The sequence below is a fragment of the Somniosus microcephalus genome, chromosome 5 (genome assembly GCF_052327205.1).
Source record: "Somniosus microcephalus isolate GS21.2 chromosome 5, FLI_Smic_1.0, whole genome shotgun sequence".
In the NCBI taxonomy this organism is placed as follows: Eukaryota; Metazoa; Chordata; class Chondrichthyes; order Squaliformes; family Somniosidae; genus Somniosus; species Somniosus microcephalus.
The window spans coordinates 17,097,204-17,115,495 of NC_140991.1; the positions used below are offsets into that span (position 1 = coordinate 17,097,204).

The following is an 18,292-nucleotide window of genomic DNA, read 5'->3' on the forward strand; positions in this document are numbered from 1 at the left end:
GATGGGCAGTGGGCAGGGTCGGGGGGGTGGGCGGTGGGCAGTGGGCAGAGTCGGAGGGGGATGGGCAGGGGGCATGGTCGGGGGGGTGGGCCCAGGTAACTTTAAACTAGCAGTTAACTTGTAGTTAGGGTTAAAATGCACCCACTACTAGAGCCAGGAGAACTTAAACCGTGGAGGAGAGGAGATTGGGGGAGAAAGGGCAAAAAATGGCCAAGTATCGAGTTACACAACACACACACTCACAAACACACTGACATTCACACTGACACACTCACACTCTCTCCCACACACACTCACTCTCACACCCACACCCACTCACTCCCACACACACTCACTCTCACACCCACAAACACACACTCTCACACCCACTCAGTCTCACTCTCACACCCACTCACTCTCACACCCACACACAAACACACACTCTCACATCCACACGCACTCATTCTCACACCCATACACGAACACTCACACTCTTACACTCACACCCACACACACTCACTATCACACACAAACACACAGTCACGCTACTTTGCTAAGGTAGCTCAGCAAGGAGAGAAAAATGCCTTCAAGAAATGGGACAGAAGAAGGAAAACCTGTCTGGGGGGTATGGCCCGAGACAAGCTGCGAGACTACACTGGTCCTTGTAACTCGTGAGGTCTACAACTCCCAGAGTTCTGTGCAGGGGAGGAGGAGCTGCGCGTGTGCTGCCTGCTGAACTCTGGCACAGAAAGGAGCTCTGTGTGTTTGTGTGACTAAGTGCTGCTCGAGAGTGCACCAAGTACAGTGCGTTCCCTCTTCAAGTTCACAGTCAGACAGGAAGATGTTGCAAGGCTGCACGGTGCAGCCCCTGCTCACTGACTTCTACCAGTTCACCATGGCTTATGGGTACTGGAAAAGTGGCAAGGAGAAGGCGAAGGCTGTCTTCGAGTTATACTTCAGAGAAAACCCCCTAGGGGGAGAGTTCGCCATCTTCGCTGGGCTCCAGGAGTGTCTGCTGTTCCTCTCAAAGTTCCAGCTAACCGAGGAAGGTGGGTCAGTTAAACTTCATTAAAGAACCCATTCCTGAGAGAGGGCTGATGTATCGACAGATTCTGGCAAAGAATAAGAAAGAACTTGCATTTATATAGCGCCTTTCACAACCTCAGGACATCCCAAAGCGCTTTACAGCCAATGAAGTACTTTTTGGAGTGTAGTCACTGTTGTAATGTAGGAAACGCGGCAGCCAATTTGCGCACAGCAAGCTCCCACAGACAGCAATGTTTTATTTCGGATTTCCAACATCTGCAGTATTTTGCTATCGTACTAATGTTTTAATGATCTGTTTTTTAATGATGTTGGTTGAGGGATAAATATTGGCCAGGACATAAGAAATAGGAGCAGGAGTGGACCATACAGCCCCTTGAGCCTGCTCCGCCATTCAATAAGATCATGGCTGATCATCGACCTCAACTCCACTTTCCCGCCCGATCTCCATATCCCTCGATTCCCCTGAGAGTCAAAAATCTATCGATCTCAGCCTTGAATATACTCAAAGACTCAGCATTCACCGCGGAGAACTCCCCCTGCTCTTCTTCAAAACAGTGCCTCGGGATCTTTTACATCCACCTGAGAGAGCAGATGGGGCCTCGGTTTAACGTCTCGTCTGAAAGGCGGCACCTCTGACAGTGCAGCACTCGATGTTCCCTCTAATTTTTTTCGGCCTGTTTTAAGGGCCCGTTCAAAGTTCCGCGCAGGCGTGGTTTTCCAGTTAAAAGCCGGGACCTCAACGCTGTGTAGCTGCGTGGACGCACAGCCTAAAGGGGACATTGACAGCGCTCCCTCGGCACTGCACTGGGAGTGTCAGCTGGAGCCTGTGCTCGAGTCTCTGGAGTGAAACCCGAACACACAGCCGCCTGACTCGAGAGGCCAGAGGCCACGGCTGACACTTGATACAGCTGCTTGAAGCCAGAGTGTGTCCGGTTTCACTCTTTCTTTCTTTCAATTTTAAGTGCAAGTCTATTTTATTCTCAACCTTCTGGAAAATCGTTTTCGGGAAAAATAAATGTTTGTTGTTTAATTGTGAGTTTGTTCCAGCAGTCCCCTCTAGTTCAGCGAGTTTACCTGGTGTGTAGCTGAGCCACACGGTCCAGGAAAGGCGCCGGCTCAGTCTGTGCCGAGTTAGTTGACCTCCTCAGGTCTGACTGCTCCCGGGTTAGTGAAAGCAAAACCGACCAGCGCGCCTGCTTCCGATCGGTGTCGGCACTTTTTTTGTGGGATCTTGCTGTACCCAAAATGGCTGTTGTGTTTACCTACTACAGCAACATTGCCTTTATACAGTGCCTTCAACCTAGTAACACGTCCCAAGGCAATTCACAGGTGCGTTACCGAACAAAATTTGACACCGAGCCATATAAGGCGAAATCAGGACAGGCGACCGAAAGCTTGGTCAAAGAGGTGGGTTTTAAGGAGCGTCTTAAAGGAGGAGGGAGAGAGGTGGAGAGGTTTAGGGAGGGAATTTCCGAGCTTAGGGCCTAGGCAGCTGAAGGCACGGCCGCCAATGGCGGAGCAAAGAAAATGGGAGATGAGCAAGAGGCCATAAGTGGAGGAGCGCAGAGATCTCAACAACAGTGACTGCGCAATGTAATCCATCATGTCGTGAAACTTCATGGGACCTTTATGTGGTGCCTGATGAGTAGCTATAGGAACTTAGGAATCTATAGAACCAGAAAAGACCACATGGCCAGCTCCAGAGTTCAGAAATGGAGCTCACAGCTCACTCCCAGATCACTTGATTGATTGTCTTGCCATAAACCTGTCCATCTCCCTCTCAAAATTACTTTCTGAGCCCTATCCAACATTTGATGCTGCAAGTGCACCTGTGAGTGTTGGATATGGACAGGAAGTGCACCCGTGAGTGTTGAGTATGGACAGGAAGTGCACCTCAGACTGGCAATCAGTAACTAGTGGTGTTCCGCAGGGGTCAGTGCTGGGTCCCCAACTCTTTACAATCTATATTAACGATTTGGAGGAGGGGACCGAGTGTAACATATCAAAGTTTGCAGATGATACAAAGATGGGAGGGAAAGTAGTGAGTGAGGAGGACATAAAAAACATGCAAAGTGACATAGACAGGCTAAGTAAGTGGGCAGAGATTTGGCAGATGGAATACAATACTGGAAAGTGTGAGGTTATGCACTTTGGCAGGAAAAATCATAGAGCAAGTTATTATCTTAATGGCAAGAAACTGGAAAGTACTGTAGTACAAAGGGATCTGGGGGTCCTGGTGCACGAAACTCAAAAAGTTAGTATGTAGGTGCAGCAAGTGATCAAGAAGGCCAATGGAATGTTGGCTTTTATTGCTAAGGGGATAGAATATAAAAACAGGGAGGTATTGCTGCAGTTATACAAGGTATTGGTGATACCGCACCTGGAATACTGCATACAGTTTTGGTGTCCATACTTAAGAAAAGACATAACAACAGAAAATGCTGGAAAAACTCAGCAGGTCAGGCAACATCCGTGGAGAGAAATTTGAGTTGACGTTTCGGGTTGGACCCTTCTTCAAAACTGGAAAGAAAAGAAACTAGATCGAAGGCAGGGCTGCGATCGGACAAAAGAATAAAAGAAACAAAAGAAGTAAAAGAGATTAGAAGCTAGACGAGATGGTAATAGGCTGGGATTAGGTGTAAAGTGTACTGGCAGGGCAAAAGATAACAAAAGGAAACGTCAACTCAAATTTCTCTCCACGGATGTTGCCTGACCTGCTGAGTTTTTCCAGCATTTTCTGTTGTTATTTCGGATTTCCAACATCTGCAGTATTTTGCTATCGTACTAGTAAGAAAAGACATACTTGGTCTCGAGTCAGTACAAAAAAGGTTCACTCGGTTAATCCCGGGGATGAGGGGGTGGTCATATGAGGAGAGGTTGAGTAGATTGGGACTCTACTCATGGAGTTCAGAAGAATGAGAGGCGATCTTATTGAAACATATAAGATTGTGAAGGGGCTTGATCGGGTGGATGCGGTGAGGATGTTCCCAATGATGGGTGAAACTAGAACTAGGGGGCATAATCTTAAAATAAGGGGCTGCTCTTTCAAAACTGAGATGAGGAGAAACTTCTTCACTCAGAGGGTGGTAGGTTTGTGGAATTTGCTGCCCCAGAAAGCTGTGGAAGCTACATCATTAAATAAATTTAAAACAGAAATAGATAGTTTCCTAGAAGTAAAGGGAATTAAGGGTTACGGGGAGCGGGCAGGAAATTGGACATGAGTCTAGGTTCGGAATGGTCATGGCCCTGTGGGTAGTGGAGCGGGCCCAGGGGCCGTGCAGCCTGGTTCTGCTCCTACTTCTTGTGTTCTAATTCTGTGTTAGATTTCAGGAGATGGTTTTATTCCTGTTCCTGGCTGGGGTGGAGGTCGCCTTTACAGAAGGCGAGTACTGTAGAAAATATAGGGACAGAGTGATCTCCTGGAAGAGTTTCGAGCGTCTAGATGGGTCGGAGAGGAATTTCCCAGATTTTTTCTCCCAAATTGGCCATTGGGTTTTTTATCTGGTTTTTCGCCTCTCCCGGGAGATCACATGGGTTTGGGTGAGATGGAGAGTGATAGAAGATTTGAGGTTAGGATCAGATCAGCCATGATCTTATTGAATGGTGGAGCAGGCTCGAGGGGCCGATTGGCCTACTCCTGCTCCTATTTCTTATGTTCTTATGTTCACCCGTGAGTGTTGGGTATGGACAGGAAGTGCACCCGTGAGTGTTGGGTATGGACAGGAAGTGCACCCGTGAGTTTTGGGTATGGACAGGAAGTGCACCCGTGAGTGTTGGGTATGGACAGGAAGTGTACCCGTGAGTGTTGGGTATGGACAGGAAGTGCACCCGTGAGTGTTGGATATGGACAGGAAGTGCACCCGTGAGTGTTGGATATGGACAGGAAGTTTACCCGTGAGTGTTGGGTATGGACAGGAAGTGTACCCGTGAGTGTTGGATATGGACAGGAAGTGCACCCGTGAGTGTTGGGTATGGACAGGAAGTGTACCCATGAGTGTTGGGTATGGACAGGAAGTGCACCCGTGAGTGTTGGATATGGACAGGAAGTGCACCCGTGAGTGTTGGCTATGGACAGGAAGTGCACCCGTGAGTGTTGGATATGGACAGGAAGTTTACCCGTGAGTGTTGGATATGGACAGGAAGTGCACCCGTGAGTGTTGGGTATGGACAGGAAGTGTACCCGTGAGTGTTGGATATGGACAGGAAGTGCACCCGTGAGTGTTGGGTATGGACAGGAAGTGTACCCGTGAGTGTTGGATATGGACAGGAAGTGCACCCGTGAGTGTTGGGTATGGACAGGAAGTGTACCCATGAGTGTTGGGTATGGACAGGAAGTGCACCCGTGAGTGTTGGATATGGACAGGAAGTGCACCCGTGAGTGTTGGATATGGACAGGAAGTGCACCCGTGAGTGTTGGGTATGGACAGGAAGTTTACCCGTGAGTGTTGGATATGGACAGGAAGTGTACCCGTGAGTGTTGGATATGGACAGGAAGTGCACCCGTGAGTGTTGGGTATGGACAGGAAGTGTACCCGTGAGTGTTGGATATGGACAGGAAGTGCACCCGTGAATGTTGGATATGGACAGGAAGTGCACCCGTGAGTGTTGGATATGGACAGGAAGTGCACCCGTGAGTGTTGGATATGGACAGGAAATGCACCTGTGCGGGTGTTGGTCGAGAACAGGTCTGAAGGGCTCAATACAAACAAATCCTGACAAGGATGATATTTAATTTAGGCAAATACAGACCTATCAGTCTAACATCAAAACTGTAAGTTTAATTGTCAGCCGTGGCTCAGTGGGTAGCGCTCTCGCCTCTGAGTCAGAAAGTTGTGGGTTTAAATCCCACTCCAGAGACTTGAGCACAAAAATCTAGGCTGACACTCCAATGCAGTACTGAGGGAGTGCTGCACTGTTGGAGGTGCCATCTTTTGGATGAGACATTAAACCGAGGCCACGTCTGCTCTCCCAGGTGGATGTAAAAGGTCCCAGGGCACTATTTCAAAGAAGAGCAGGGGAGTTCTCTCCGGTGTCCTGGGCCAATATTTATCTCTTAACCAAACATCACTAAAAACAGATGATCTGGTCATTATCACATTGCTGTTTGTGGGAGCTTGCTGTGCATCCTAGATAGGACACACTGCAGCCACGTTGCACCGGTGGTGGTGACTTGCATTCCTATAGCGCCCTTCATGTCCTCAGGAATTCCCAAAGTGCTTTACAGCCGCATTAACTAATTGGACTCAGTATAAATTGGTGGCATTTGTAGATGATGCTAAATTGGGACGGGCGGTCGAGTTTGTGCCAGCAGCAAGCAGTTCGATAAAATCTGTAAAACAGCGGAAAAGTGTCAGAACAATGTTTCATACGGATGATGGTAAGGAGCTGGCGATTGTAAGAATTAACGGATATAATACATACACTGTGGATAGTATAGAGCTTGCTCGAGCCTTGGTCAGATCCCATCGGGAGCACTGTGTTCAGTTCTGGGCACCGCACCTCAGGAAGGATATATCGGCCATGGCGGGGGTGCAGCGCCGATTCACCAGAATAATACCGGGGGCTGAAAGGGTAAAATGATGAGGTGGCTTAGACTAGGCTTGTATTCCCTTGACTTTAGAAGGTTGAGGGGTGATCTGATCGAGGTATTTAAGATGTTAAACTGATTCGATCGGGTAGATAGAGAGAAATTATTCCCTCTGGCGAGGGGGGTCCAGAACAAGGGGGCATAACCTTGAAGTTAGAGCCAGGCCGTTCAGGGGTAATGTCAGGAAGCACTTCTTCACACAAAGGGTGGTGGGAATCTGGAAAACTCTCCCCCAAAAAGCGATGGATGCGGGGGGTCAATTGAAAATTTCAAAACTGAGAACGATAGATTTTTGTTGGGTAAGAGTATTAAGGGATATCTTCTTCTTAGGCAGTCCCTCGGAAACGAGGATGACTTGCTTCCACATTAAAAATGAGTTCTCAGGTGACTGATGAGTCCAATGCGGGACCTACAGTCTCTGTCACAGGTGGGGCAGAGGGTGGTTGAAGGGGCGGGTGGCTGGGGTGCTTGGGTTGACGTGCGCTCCTTGCGCTGCTTGCGCTTGGCTTCCGCTTGCTCCCGGCGAAGAGACTCGAGGTGTTCGGTGCCTTCCCGGATGCTTCTCCTCCACTTTGTGCGCTCTTGGGCCAGGGATTCCCAGGTGTCGGTGGGGATGTTACACTTTTTCAAGGAGGCTTTGAGGGTGTCCTTGAAGCGTTTCCTCTGCCCACCTGGGGCTCTCTTGCCGTGCCGGAGCTCCGAATAGAGTGCTTGTTTTGGGAGTCTCGTATCGGGCATGTGGACAATGTAACCCATCCATCGGAGCTGATTGAGCGTGGTCAAAGCTTCGATGCTGGGGATGTTGGCCTGAGCAAGAACACTGACATTGGTGCGCATATCCTGCCAATGGATTTGCAGGATCTTGCGGAGGCAGCGTTGGTGGTACCTCTCCAGTGCTTTGAGGTGCCTGCTGTACATGGTCCATGTCTCTGAGGCATACAGCAGGGCAGGTATCACTGCTGCTCTGTAGACCATGAGCTTAGTGCCGGGTTTGAGGTCCTGGTCTTCAAACACTCTCTTCCTCAGACGACCGAAGACTGCACTGGCACACTGAAGGCGGTGTTGGACTTCGTCGTCGACGTCTGCCCTTGTTGACAGTAGGCTCCCGAGGTATGGAAAGTGGTCCACGTTGTCCAAGGCCTTGTCGTGGATTTTGATAATCGGGGGGCAGCACTGTGTGGCGGGGACAGGTTGGTAGAGGACCTTTGTCTTACGGATGTTTAGTGTAAGGGATATGGAGCTAAGGAGAGTGACATAAGAAAACTACTAGGCACTTGGTCTAAGCGTTAAACAAAGCTTTAATCAACTGTTTTACAACATGGAGGTCTAGTTGTGTCCTTCACTAGTTCCTGTTAAGAATGTCCTGCGCAAGCTGGGCCCGTGCCTGAGTATTTATACTCTCCCTGGACAGCGCCACCTGTAGGCCACTCAGTATTATTTCATAAGTCTTGCTTTCATGAATGACTGATTCATGTCAGAGAGTAAATGGAGTTGAGGTGCAGATCAGCCATGAATGGTGGAACAGGCTCGAGGGGCTGAATGGCCTCCTCCTGTTCCTATGTTCTTAGCTGAAGGCTGAAGCGATCTGTGGGTGATCGTAGACTGGACAGACTGGTTAGTTACTGGTTAGTTATCTCCAAACTACTTGGTGAATCTCAGTTAATGGCCTTGCAATAGCTGAGATCAGAACTACAAGTGAGCACTGGTTCCCAGCCGAACCCCTGCGGCGCTGACCAATCCCTGAGGACCAATATCACCAGGGGTCAACCGTGGGACGGGACGCAAACTGTGACTAAAGGGAGGTGTGATAAAAATGATAACTTCCGGGAAGTTATGTCATCACTTCCTGTGAACTATGAACTGTGTACATACCTCACTTCCTGTCAAATGTCACTTCCTGTTGGACTGGTATAAATACTGGTCTGTTCAGTATTGTAAGAGGCTTCCACCAGAGGCATGGTAAAGACCTCTCGTGTATATAGTGTGTTTATAAGTTACTTAAAGCTTACTTTAAAGTTACTTGATGGTAAGTCTCCTTTTTCTTACATCAATTTAAGTAACTTAGTATTTACACTGACAAATACTAGACCTTCAGACAAACTTGGAAGTTAAGGATCCAGGGAACCACCCATCATGGAGAAAATCCTTAGACCTATTCGTCTGGACTTGGACCCGAATACACCAGCAGCTGGCAGGGTATGGAAGCATTGGTATCGTACTTTTGAGAATTTTCTGGATGAATGTAAAGCGGATGCTCCTGCTAAATTGAAGATACTTGTCAATTATGTGACCCCAAAAGTGTTCGAATATGTTGATGACTGGGATAATTACGAAGAGGTGATTCGGGCACTTAAGAAACTGTATGCGAAGACCCCAAATGAGGTCTATGCTAGACATCTACTGGCCACAGCCCGACAAGGGCCAGGGGAATCAATTGACGAATTCCTGCAAGAACTTCGCAGGCTCAGCGTAGATTGTAACTTTCAGGCAGCCTCAGCTGAGCTGTACCGCCAAGAAATGATTCGTGATGCTTTCATCTGCGGGATTGCCTCTCCATTTATACGCCAGCGTCTACTAGAAAGTAAAACACTTGAGCTACAAAAAGCTTTTGACCTAGCTTGTTCACTGGATTTGGCAAAGAGAAATGCAGACCTCTATCAGCTGCCCAGATCTCGATCTGCTGCTGTAGCTGCAACCAGACAATTCAAGCGGTCTCAGGTGAACCCTATCATGGGGGAATCTAATTCTGATAATTCTGATGAAGAAGAGGAGGACGACCCCACTTTAGCAGCCTCTTGGCAATCTAGGAAGGAATGCTTCTTTTGTGGAGATGCTTTTCACCCTAGGAAAACCTGCCCTGCTCGCAATGCAATCTGCAGTTATTGCGGGAAAAAAGGACACTTTGCTAAAGTTTGCCTATCAAGGGCCTCTACGAGGGCCAATCCAGCTAAGGCCTACCGAACTGCCCCAATTAGGGCCTATCAAGATGCTCCAGCTAGGACCTATCAAGCTTCCTCTCGAGCTCTCTCTCGAAGAAGCACACCGAGAGTTTTAGCCACTCTCTATGCAACGACACCAATTACAGCTGCTTGCCCACAGAACCTGTCTCATGCAGCCACAAAAATTTCAATTAAAGGGCATACCTTAGATGCCTTAATTGACTCAGGAAGTACTGATAGCTTCATTAAGGAACAGATTGTTGCGAAATTGAAACTACATGTCTTCCCATCGGACCAGGCAATTGCGATGGCCCAGTCATCACTTAATACCAGAATCTCCGGCTTTTGTGTTGTTGATATGACACTTCATGGTCGTATGTATCCCTCCACCCGACTTTCGGTGCTCAAGGACTTATGTAGTGATCTCCTCTTAGGGCTGGACTTCCAAAAACAGCATAAGAAACTCACCATTGAGTTTGGTGGATCCAAACCCGGACTTACTATTTCTAATATACCGTCTAAATTACCATTTTGTGCATTATCAGCAGCTTCACTTGATGAAGCCTCATTATTTGCCAGTATTCCGCCTCAATGCCAACCGATAATAACGAAATCGCGGCGCTTTAATCAGGAAGACCAATCTTTTATTGCGGCTGAAATCTCTCGACTTCTAGCAGAGGATATCATTGAACCATGTTCGTCGCCCTGGCGGGCTCAAGTCGTCATTGTCAAGAACCCTCTAAAACCTCACAAACAGCGACTATGCATCGATTATTCGCAAACCATCAATCAATATACCGACTTGGACGCCTACCCATTGCCACGCATTGATGATATGGTTAATAAACTGGCCGAATACAAAGTGTTCTCAACTTACGATTTAAAAAGTGCCTATCACCAGTTACCCTTGAAGGTCTCAGATAAGCAGTACACAGCCTTTGAGGCTAATGGACGGCTGTACCAATTTCGTCGCCTCCCATTCGGGGTTACTAATGGAGTGGCTGTCTTTCAACGGGCAATGGATGGCCTGGTTAAGCAGGAAAACCTAAGGGACACTTTTCCCTATCTTGATAACATTACCATTGCAGGTCACGATCAACAGGAACACGACTCCAACCTCCAAAAATTTCGGGATGCCCTCCATCGCCGTAATTTGACCCTGAATGAATCCAAATCTGTTGAGTCGCAACCGACCATCAACATCCTTGGCTACTGCGTAGGCAATGGTATCATTAAGCCAGACCCAGAAAGACTTCGCCCGCTCCAAGAGCTCCCGTCACCTAAGAATCCGGCTTCTTTACGTCGGGCTCTCGGTCTGTTTGCATACTACGCTAAATGGATTCCTCATTTTTCGGACAAAATCCAACCCTTGCTGCATGCTAGATCATTTCCACTGGGAACAGCGGCTGTTGCAGCCTTTAACCTTCTCAAAAAACAGTTGGAGAAAGCGGCTCTTCACTCCATTGATGAGAATCTCCCTTTCGTGGTTGAATGTGATGCCTCGGAGGTGGCGATCTCGGCTACTCTGAATCAGGAAGGTCGTCCTGTAGCATTTATGTCCAGGACCTTACAAGGTGCCGAGCTACATTATCCTCTGGTTGAGAAAGAAGCCACAGCCATCATAGAGGCAGTACGGAAGTGGAACCATTTTCTAGCTCGCCAGCACTTTACATTGATCACGGACCAACGATCAGTCGCCTTCATGCTCGATAATCGAAAACGAACCAAAATTAAGAATAATAAAATACAACTTTGGAGGATGGAACTGGCCTCTTTTGGTTATACCATTCTCTATCGGCCTGGCAAGGAGAATGTGGCCCCGGACACCCTCACACGGGCATTCTGCTCCACTATGTCATCCTCCACTCTCATGGATGTCCACAATGGTTTGTGTCATCCTGGCGTTACGCGCATGCTACATTTCGTACGATCACGGAATCTCCCTTTTTCCACTGGAGATGTAAAGAAAATATGCTCAGAATGCCGGCTTTGTGCGGAATTAAAACCTCAGTTCTTCCGCCCCTCAGATGGTATACTCATACATGCAACCCAACCGATGCAACGACTTAGCATTGATTTTAAGGGCCCAGTGCCCTCTTCAACTCGGAACACATATTTGCTCACCATGATCGACGAATATTCACGTTTTCCGTTTGCCTTCCCCTGCTCCAATATGCTGGCGTCCACAGTAATCTGCTGCCTTGAGCAGGTATTTTCTCTCTGTGGCATGCCGGCTTATATTCACTCAGATCGGGGTCCATCCTTTATGTCAAGGGAACTCAAGGACTACCTCTCAGAACGGGGAATTGCTACAAGCAAAACAACACCATACCATCCCATCGGAAATGGGCAGGTAGAGAGGTATAACGGTATCATCTGGAATTCCGTACGTCTCGCTTTAAGATCTCGGGGCCTACCAGACCAGCAATGGGAAACAGTGCTTCCGGATGCATTGCACTCTATACGGTCCCTGCTTTCTACAGCCACAAATACTACACCTCATGAGCGGTTCTTTGGATTCCAGCGTCGCTCATCTCATGGGACATCACTCCCGTCATGGCTAACTACTCCTGGACCTGTATTACTCCGAAGATACGTTCGGACGTCTAAAAATGACCCTCTTGTAGACGAGGTCGAACTAACCGATGCCAACCCCACCTATGCAAACATACGATATTCCGACGGCCGAGAATCTACCGTATCATTACGGGATCTGGCTCCCTGCCCACCAGGACCTAGTGGGACATCGGGTGATGGCATTTCACCAGGAAACTCTTGGGACCTATCGGGTACCCCTCTCCAGGATCCTGATCGGACACCAACTAGCTTGGTGCCGGTAGAACCCCGTACTCAAAGTTGCGACCCTCCCAGTACCGCGCATGAAAGTACTGATCCGCCACAGACCAGCTCTGCACCTCCCTCTGAACAGAGGCAGTCCGACTTTGAACCTATTGGGGCTCGTACTCGAAGCCATGATCTCCCCGACCCTTCACAGGGCAATCCAGGCCACACAGACTCTGACCAATGGCCAACCGCATGTAAGCGGACCAGCGACCCTCTACGACGGGAATCCAAACGGGTGCGACTCTTCCTTGTTCGGCGGCTGCGGACCAAAAGGTAGACCACAGCCTCCTAATCCTGCAGGAGGGAAGAATGTGATAAAAATGATAACTTCCGGGAAGTTATGTCATCACTTCCTGTGAACTATGAACTGTGTACATACCTCACTTCCTGTCATATGTCACTTCCTGTTGGACTGGTATAAATACTGGTCTGTTCAGTATTGTAAGAGGCTTCCACCAGAGGCATGGTAAAGACCTCTCGTGTATATAGTGTGTTTATAAGTTACTTAAAGCTTACTTTAAAGTTACTTGATGGTAAGTCTCCTTTTTCTTACATCAGGAGGGTTTATTTTCTGCTCTTTGCCGCAGATATCAAGTATCTTCAGTCTGTGCTGCCGGCCACCATGGACCAAGGCTTTTACCAATACCTGAGCGACATGGACACATCGGCAGTCACCGTGCGGGCCGTGCCGGAGGGATCGGTGGTCTTTCCAAAGGTAACGGAGAGTGAAGAGCAGCCAGCACCCGCTTGCTGCTAGATTCACCGCCACCCAATGTCCCTGCATCTGTGTTCCTGCCGCCTTGTCTACTTCAGTCTGTGTGTGTTTATGTCTGACTGTGTGTGTGTCTGTGTCTCTGTGTGTTTATGTCTGACTGTGTGTGTCTGTCAATGTGTGTGTCTGTATATGTTTCTATCTGTGTCTGTCTGAGTCTGTTTCTGACTGTACCTCTGTGTCAATCTCTGTGTGTTTTTCTTTGTGTGTGTGTGTGTCTCTCTCTGTACATCTCTGTATGTCTGTCTGTGAGTTTTTATACATGTGATTTCTGTTTCTCATTTGTGTCTCTGTGTTTCTGTGCCCCAGTGAATCCTCGCTGTGTGTTTCGCTGTTGGACTTGCGTATCTCTTTGTGTCTGCCTGTGTGTGTCTGTCAGTGTGTGTGCCTGTCAGTGTGTGTGTCTGTCTGTGTCTATGTCAGTCTGTCTGTGTGTCTGTCACTGTCTGTCTGTCACTGTCTGTGTCTGTCACTGTATCTGTCAGTGTCAGTGTGTGTGTCTTTGTCAGTGTGTGTGTCTGTCTGTGTGTGTCTGTCTGTGTCTGTGTGTCTACCTGTGTGTCTGTCTTTCTGTGTATATGTCAGTGTGTATATGTCAGTGTGTGTCTGTCTATGTGTGTGTCTGTCTATGTGTGTGTCTGTCTATGTGTGTGTCTGTTTGTGTCTGTCTGTTTCTGTCTGTGTGTCTGTGTCAGTGTGCGTGTGTCTATCTGAGTGTGTCTCTGTGTCAATCTGTGAGTTTTGTTTCTCATTTGTTGCCTCTGTCTGAGCGGGGAGTGGGACTGATTGGACGGCTCTTTCACAGAGCCGATGGGCCGAATGGCCTCCTTCTGCGCTGTACTATTCTATGATTCTATGATTCTATGATTTCCTTTTGTATTAACTGCTAGTCTTTTTCACATTCCTTTTAGCCTATCTAATCTCCCATTTTCAACTCCCTACTACACTCTCTATATTCCTCATAATTAACTTTAGCATTGTCAGCCTAAACTTTATCATCAATCGCTCCCTTTTAATTTCAGTTGGGTTTTAATCTCTTTAAGTATGCATGGCACTTTGATGCACTCCCTTTTCACCCTGATAGGAATATATTTATTTTGTACTTCGACCATCTCGTATCTGAAAAGTTCGTACTGATCTGTCGATCTGTTTGCTGACTTTTCTGCCTAATTATGGTGGTCAGTTTCCTACTTATCTCGCTGAACTTTTGCCCAGGGCACCTTATCTTTAACTCTTCACTGTCCTTTTCTGTTCTCACATTGAACCTGACTACAGTGTGGCCGCTTGGAGGCTTAAATGATGAGGACAGGGTGCATAGACTGCAGGCTTGTATTCTCTCTAGTGTAGAAGATTAAGGGGTGATCTAATTGATGATGAAAGGATTTGATAGGGTCGATCGATTGAGGGAAATAAACTTGCAGGGCTACGGGGATAGAGCGGGGGAATGGGACTGACTGGACTGCTCGACAGAGAGCCGGCACGGATTCGATGGGCCGAATGGCCTCCTTCAGTGACTCTATGAGAGAAACTATTTCCTCTGGTGGGGGGAAGTCCAGGACAAGGGGTGTAACCTTAAAATCAGAGCCAGGCCGTTCCGGGGTGATGTCAGGAAGCACTTCTTCAGAAAAGCTGTTCAGGCCTCATCCTGTTCCTATCTTCGTATTTCCCAATTTTTCTTCTTCTCTCACATCAGTTATTTTGCCGCACTTCATTTCCCAGGATTAAATCGGGATTAAGTGTTTCTTTCCTTGTTGGACAGGGGGCGAAATCGCCGCGTTTCCCACCAGTTCTCGTGATTCTCCTGCCGAAGTTACAATGGACAATCGGGAAAATCCGCTGGACACCAACACCCCCAGACTAAAGCTAAATCGATTTCAGCTCATAGAATCCTAGAATGAGACAGCACAGAAGGAGGCCATTCGGCCGATTGTGCCTGTGCCGGCTCTTTGGTCGAGCGATCCAACTTCCAGCCAATGAAGTACTTTTTTGAAGTGAAGTCACTGTTGTAATGTAGGAAACACAGCAGCCAATTTGCGCACAGCAAGGCCCCACAAACAGCAATGTGATAATGACCGGATAATCTGTTTTTAGTGATGTTGATTGAAGGATAAATATTGGCCCCAGGACACCGGGGAGAACTCCCCTGCTCTTCTTCGAAATAATGCCATGGGATCTTTTATGTCCACCTGAGAGAGCAGTTTGAACGTCTCATTCGAAAGACGGCACCTCCGACAGTGCAGCACTCCCTCAGCACTGCACTGTAAGCATCAGCCTAGATTTTGTGCTCAAGTCTTTGGAGTGGGACTCGAACCCACAACCTTCTGACTCAGAGGAATCATTGGGTCCTGTTATGGTGCATGAGGGTAAAGGGAAGGGGGAAAATCGTGTGACTGTGTTGGAGATAAAAGAATATCTGAAGCAATACAGAAATTCAGGGGACACAGTAACACCATGGGGGCCTTGTTTCTTTGGTACTGCAGGATTTGTCAATACTGAACACTGACTTGAACGATTTGAAGTGGGGGAATATCGTTGCCTTGTTTGTCAAGATATTGGTGATTAGCTGCAGTAAAGTGCTGGTTAACGTTTGTCAAAGTCCGTTTGCCTGTCGTCCTCTCTTCCCCCGCCACTTCCAGTCTCCGAGGGGTGGAGGAGATCCCAAAGCTGCGACCCCCATTGACACAGAACATGCACCTTCACTTAACAAACAACCTGCAAGGTGGAGAGTGCCAGTGAACAAAGGAACAGGAGGAAGCCATTCAGTCACTCGCACCTGCTTTATCATGGCTGAGCTGCATCTTAACTCCACCTACCTGCCTTGAATCATAGAATGGTTACAGCACAGTAGGAGGCCATTCGGCCCGTCGAGCCCGTGCCGACTCTCTTCAAGAGCACTTCAGCTAGTCCCACTCCCCCGCCCTTTCCCTGTAGCCCGGCAAATTTCTTTCCTTCAGGTACTTATCCAACTCCCTTTTGAAAGCTGTGACTGAATCTGCCTCCACCGCCCTCTCAGGCAGTGCATTCCAGATCATAACAACTCGCTGAGTAAAAAAGATTTTTCTTACGTCGCCTTTCGTTCGTTTGCCAATCACCTTAAATCTGTGTCCCCTGGTTCTCGACCCTTCCGCCAATGGGAACAGTTTCTCTCTATCTACTCTGTCTAGACCCCTCATGATTTTGAACACCTCTATCAAATCTCCTCTCAACCTTCTCTGCTCCAAGGAGAACAACCCCAGCTTCTCCAGTCTATCACAAAACTGAAGTCCCTCATTTCACAGAATCACAGAAACCCCACAGTGCAGATAGAGGCCATTTCGGCCCATCGAGCCTGCACCGACACATATTCCACCCGATCCCCGTAACCCCACGTATTTAATCCCCCTAACACTAAGGGTCAATTTATCATAGCCAATCAACCTAACCCGCACATCTTTGGACTGTGGGAGGAAACCGGAGCACCCAGAGGAAACCCACGCAAACACGGGGAGAATGTGCAAACTCCACACAGACAGTCGCCCGAGGCCGGATTCGAACCCGGGTCCCTGGCGCTGTGAGGCAACAGTGCTAACCACTATGCCACCGTTCTGGAATCATTCTCGTAAATCTTTTCTGCACCTTCTCTAAGGTCTTCACATCCTTCCTAAAATGTGGTGCCCAGAATTGGACACTACTCCAGTTAGGACCGAACCAGTGTTTTATACAGGTTCATCATAAATTCCACACTTTTGTACTCGATACCTCTATTTATGAAGCCCAGGATCCCACAAGCCTTTTTAACTGCTTTCTCAACCTGCCCTGCCACCTTCAACGATTTGTGTACATATACCCCCAGGTCTCTCTGTTCGTGCACCCCCTTTAGGATTGCACCCTTTAGTTTATATGTCCTCTCCTCATTGTTTCTACCAAAATGTATCACTTCGCACTTTTCAGTTTAAATTTCATCTACCATGTGTTCGCCCATTCCACCAGCCTGTCTATGTCCTCTTTGAAGTCTATCACTGTCCTCCTAACTGTTCACTATACTTCCAAGTTTTGTCATCTGCAAATTTTGAAATTGTGCCCTGTACACCCAAGCCCAAGTCATTAATATATATCAAGAAAAGCAGTGGTCCTAGAACCGACCCCTGGGAAACACCACTGTATACCTTCCACCAGTCCGAAAAACAACCGTTCACCACTACTCTCTGTTTCCTGTCACTTAGCCAATTCCGTATCCATGCTGCCACTGTCTCTTTTATTCCATGGGCTTCAACTTTGCTGGCAAGCCTATTGTGTGACACTTTGTCGAACGCCTTTTGGAAATCCATGTACACTACGTCAACCGCATTGCCCTCATCAACCCTCTCTGTTACCTCATCAAAGAACTCAATCAAGTTAGTTAAACACGATTTACTTTAACAAATCTGTGCTGGTTTTCCTTAATTGATCCACACTTGTCCAAGTGACTGTTAATTTTGTCCTGGATTATCGTTTCTAAAAGCTTCCCCACTACCGAGATTAAACGGTCTGGCCTGTAGTTGCTGGGTTTATCCTTACACCCTTTTTTGAACAATGGTGTAACACTTGCAATTCTCCAGTCCTCTGGCACCACCCCCGTATCTAAGGAGGATTGGAAGATTATGGCCAGGATCAGGTCCGCGCTGTGTCCTGGGCCTTCTCCGGTGCTCCCTTTAAGCCGCCACCTCTGCTGCCACTGCTCCTGCTCAGGTCCGCACTGTGTTTGGTTTCATAATCTTTAATATTCTTACCCAACAAAAATCTATCAATCTCTGTTGTGAAATTTTCGATTGACCCCCAGCCTCAACAGCTTTTTGGGGGAGAGAGTTCCAGATTTCCTTGTGTGAAGCAGTGTTACCTGACAGTCTGTGTGATGAGTGTTAATGTGTGAATCTCTCTCCAGGTTGCACTGCTGGAGGTCGAGGGGCCTCTGGGTATTGTTCAGATACTGGAAACCCCACTGCTCACGTTGGTGAACTATGCCAGGTCAGGGAGATTCCCTTCTTTATTTATTTATTGTTCTGATTTTCTCTCCAGCTGTCCCGAACCTGCTGGGCTATGGTCACATGGTCTCACCGTCACACCGTCACACTATCGCATGGTCACATGGTCACATGGTCCTACGGT

At 48.0% G+C, this 18,292-nt stretch overlaps 1 protein-coding gene across 1 annotated transcript in view; it reads left to right on the top strand.

Annotated features, from left to right (window-relative positions):
- Positions 1 to 699: 699 nt before the first annotated feature.
- Positions 700 to 18,292, top strand: part of naprt (nicotinate phosphoribosyltransferase) — a 57,602-nt gene continuing 40,009 nt past the window's right edge. Inside the window, exons 1-3 of the mRNA XM_085987380.1 lie at positions 700 to 1,028; positions 12,984 to 13,111; positions 18,069 to 18,151. Of these exons, the coding sequence (XP_085843506.1) occupies positions 821 to 1,028; positions 12,984 to 13,111; positions 18,069 to 18,151 (419 nt within the window). The 5' untranslated portion in view covers positions 700 to 820. The remainder of the gene's footprint in view (positions 1,029 to 12,983; positions 13,112 to 18,068; positions 18,152 to 18,292) is intronic.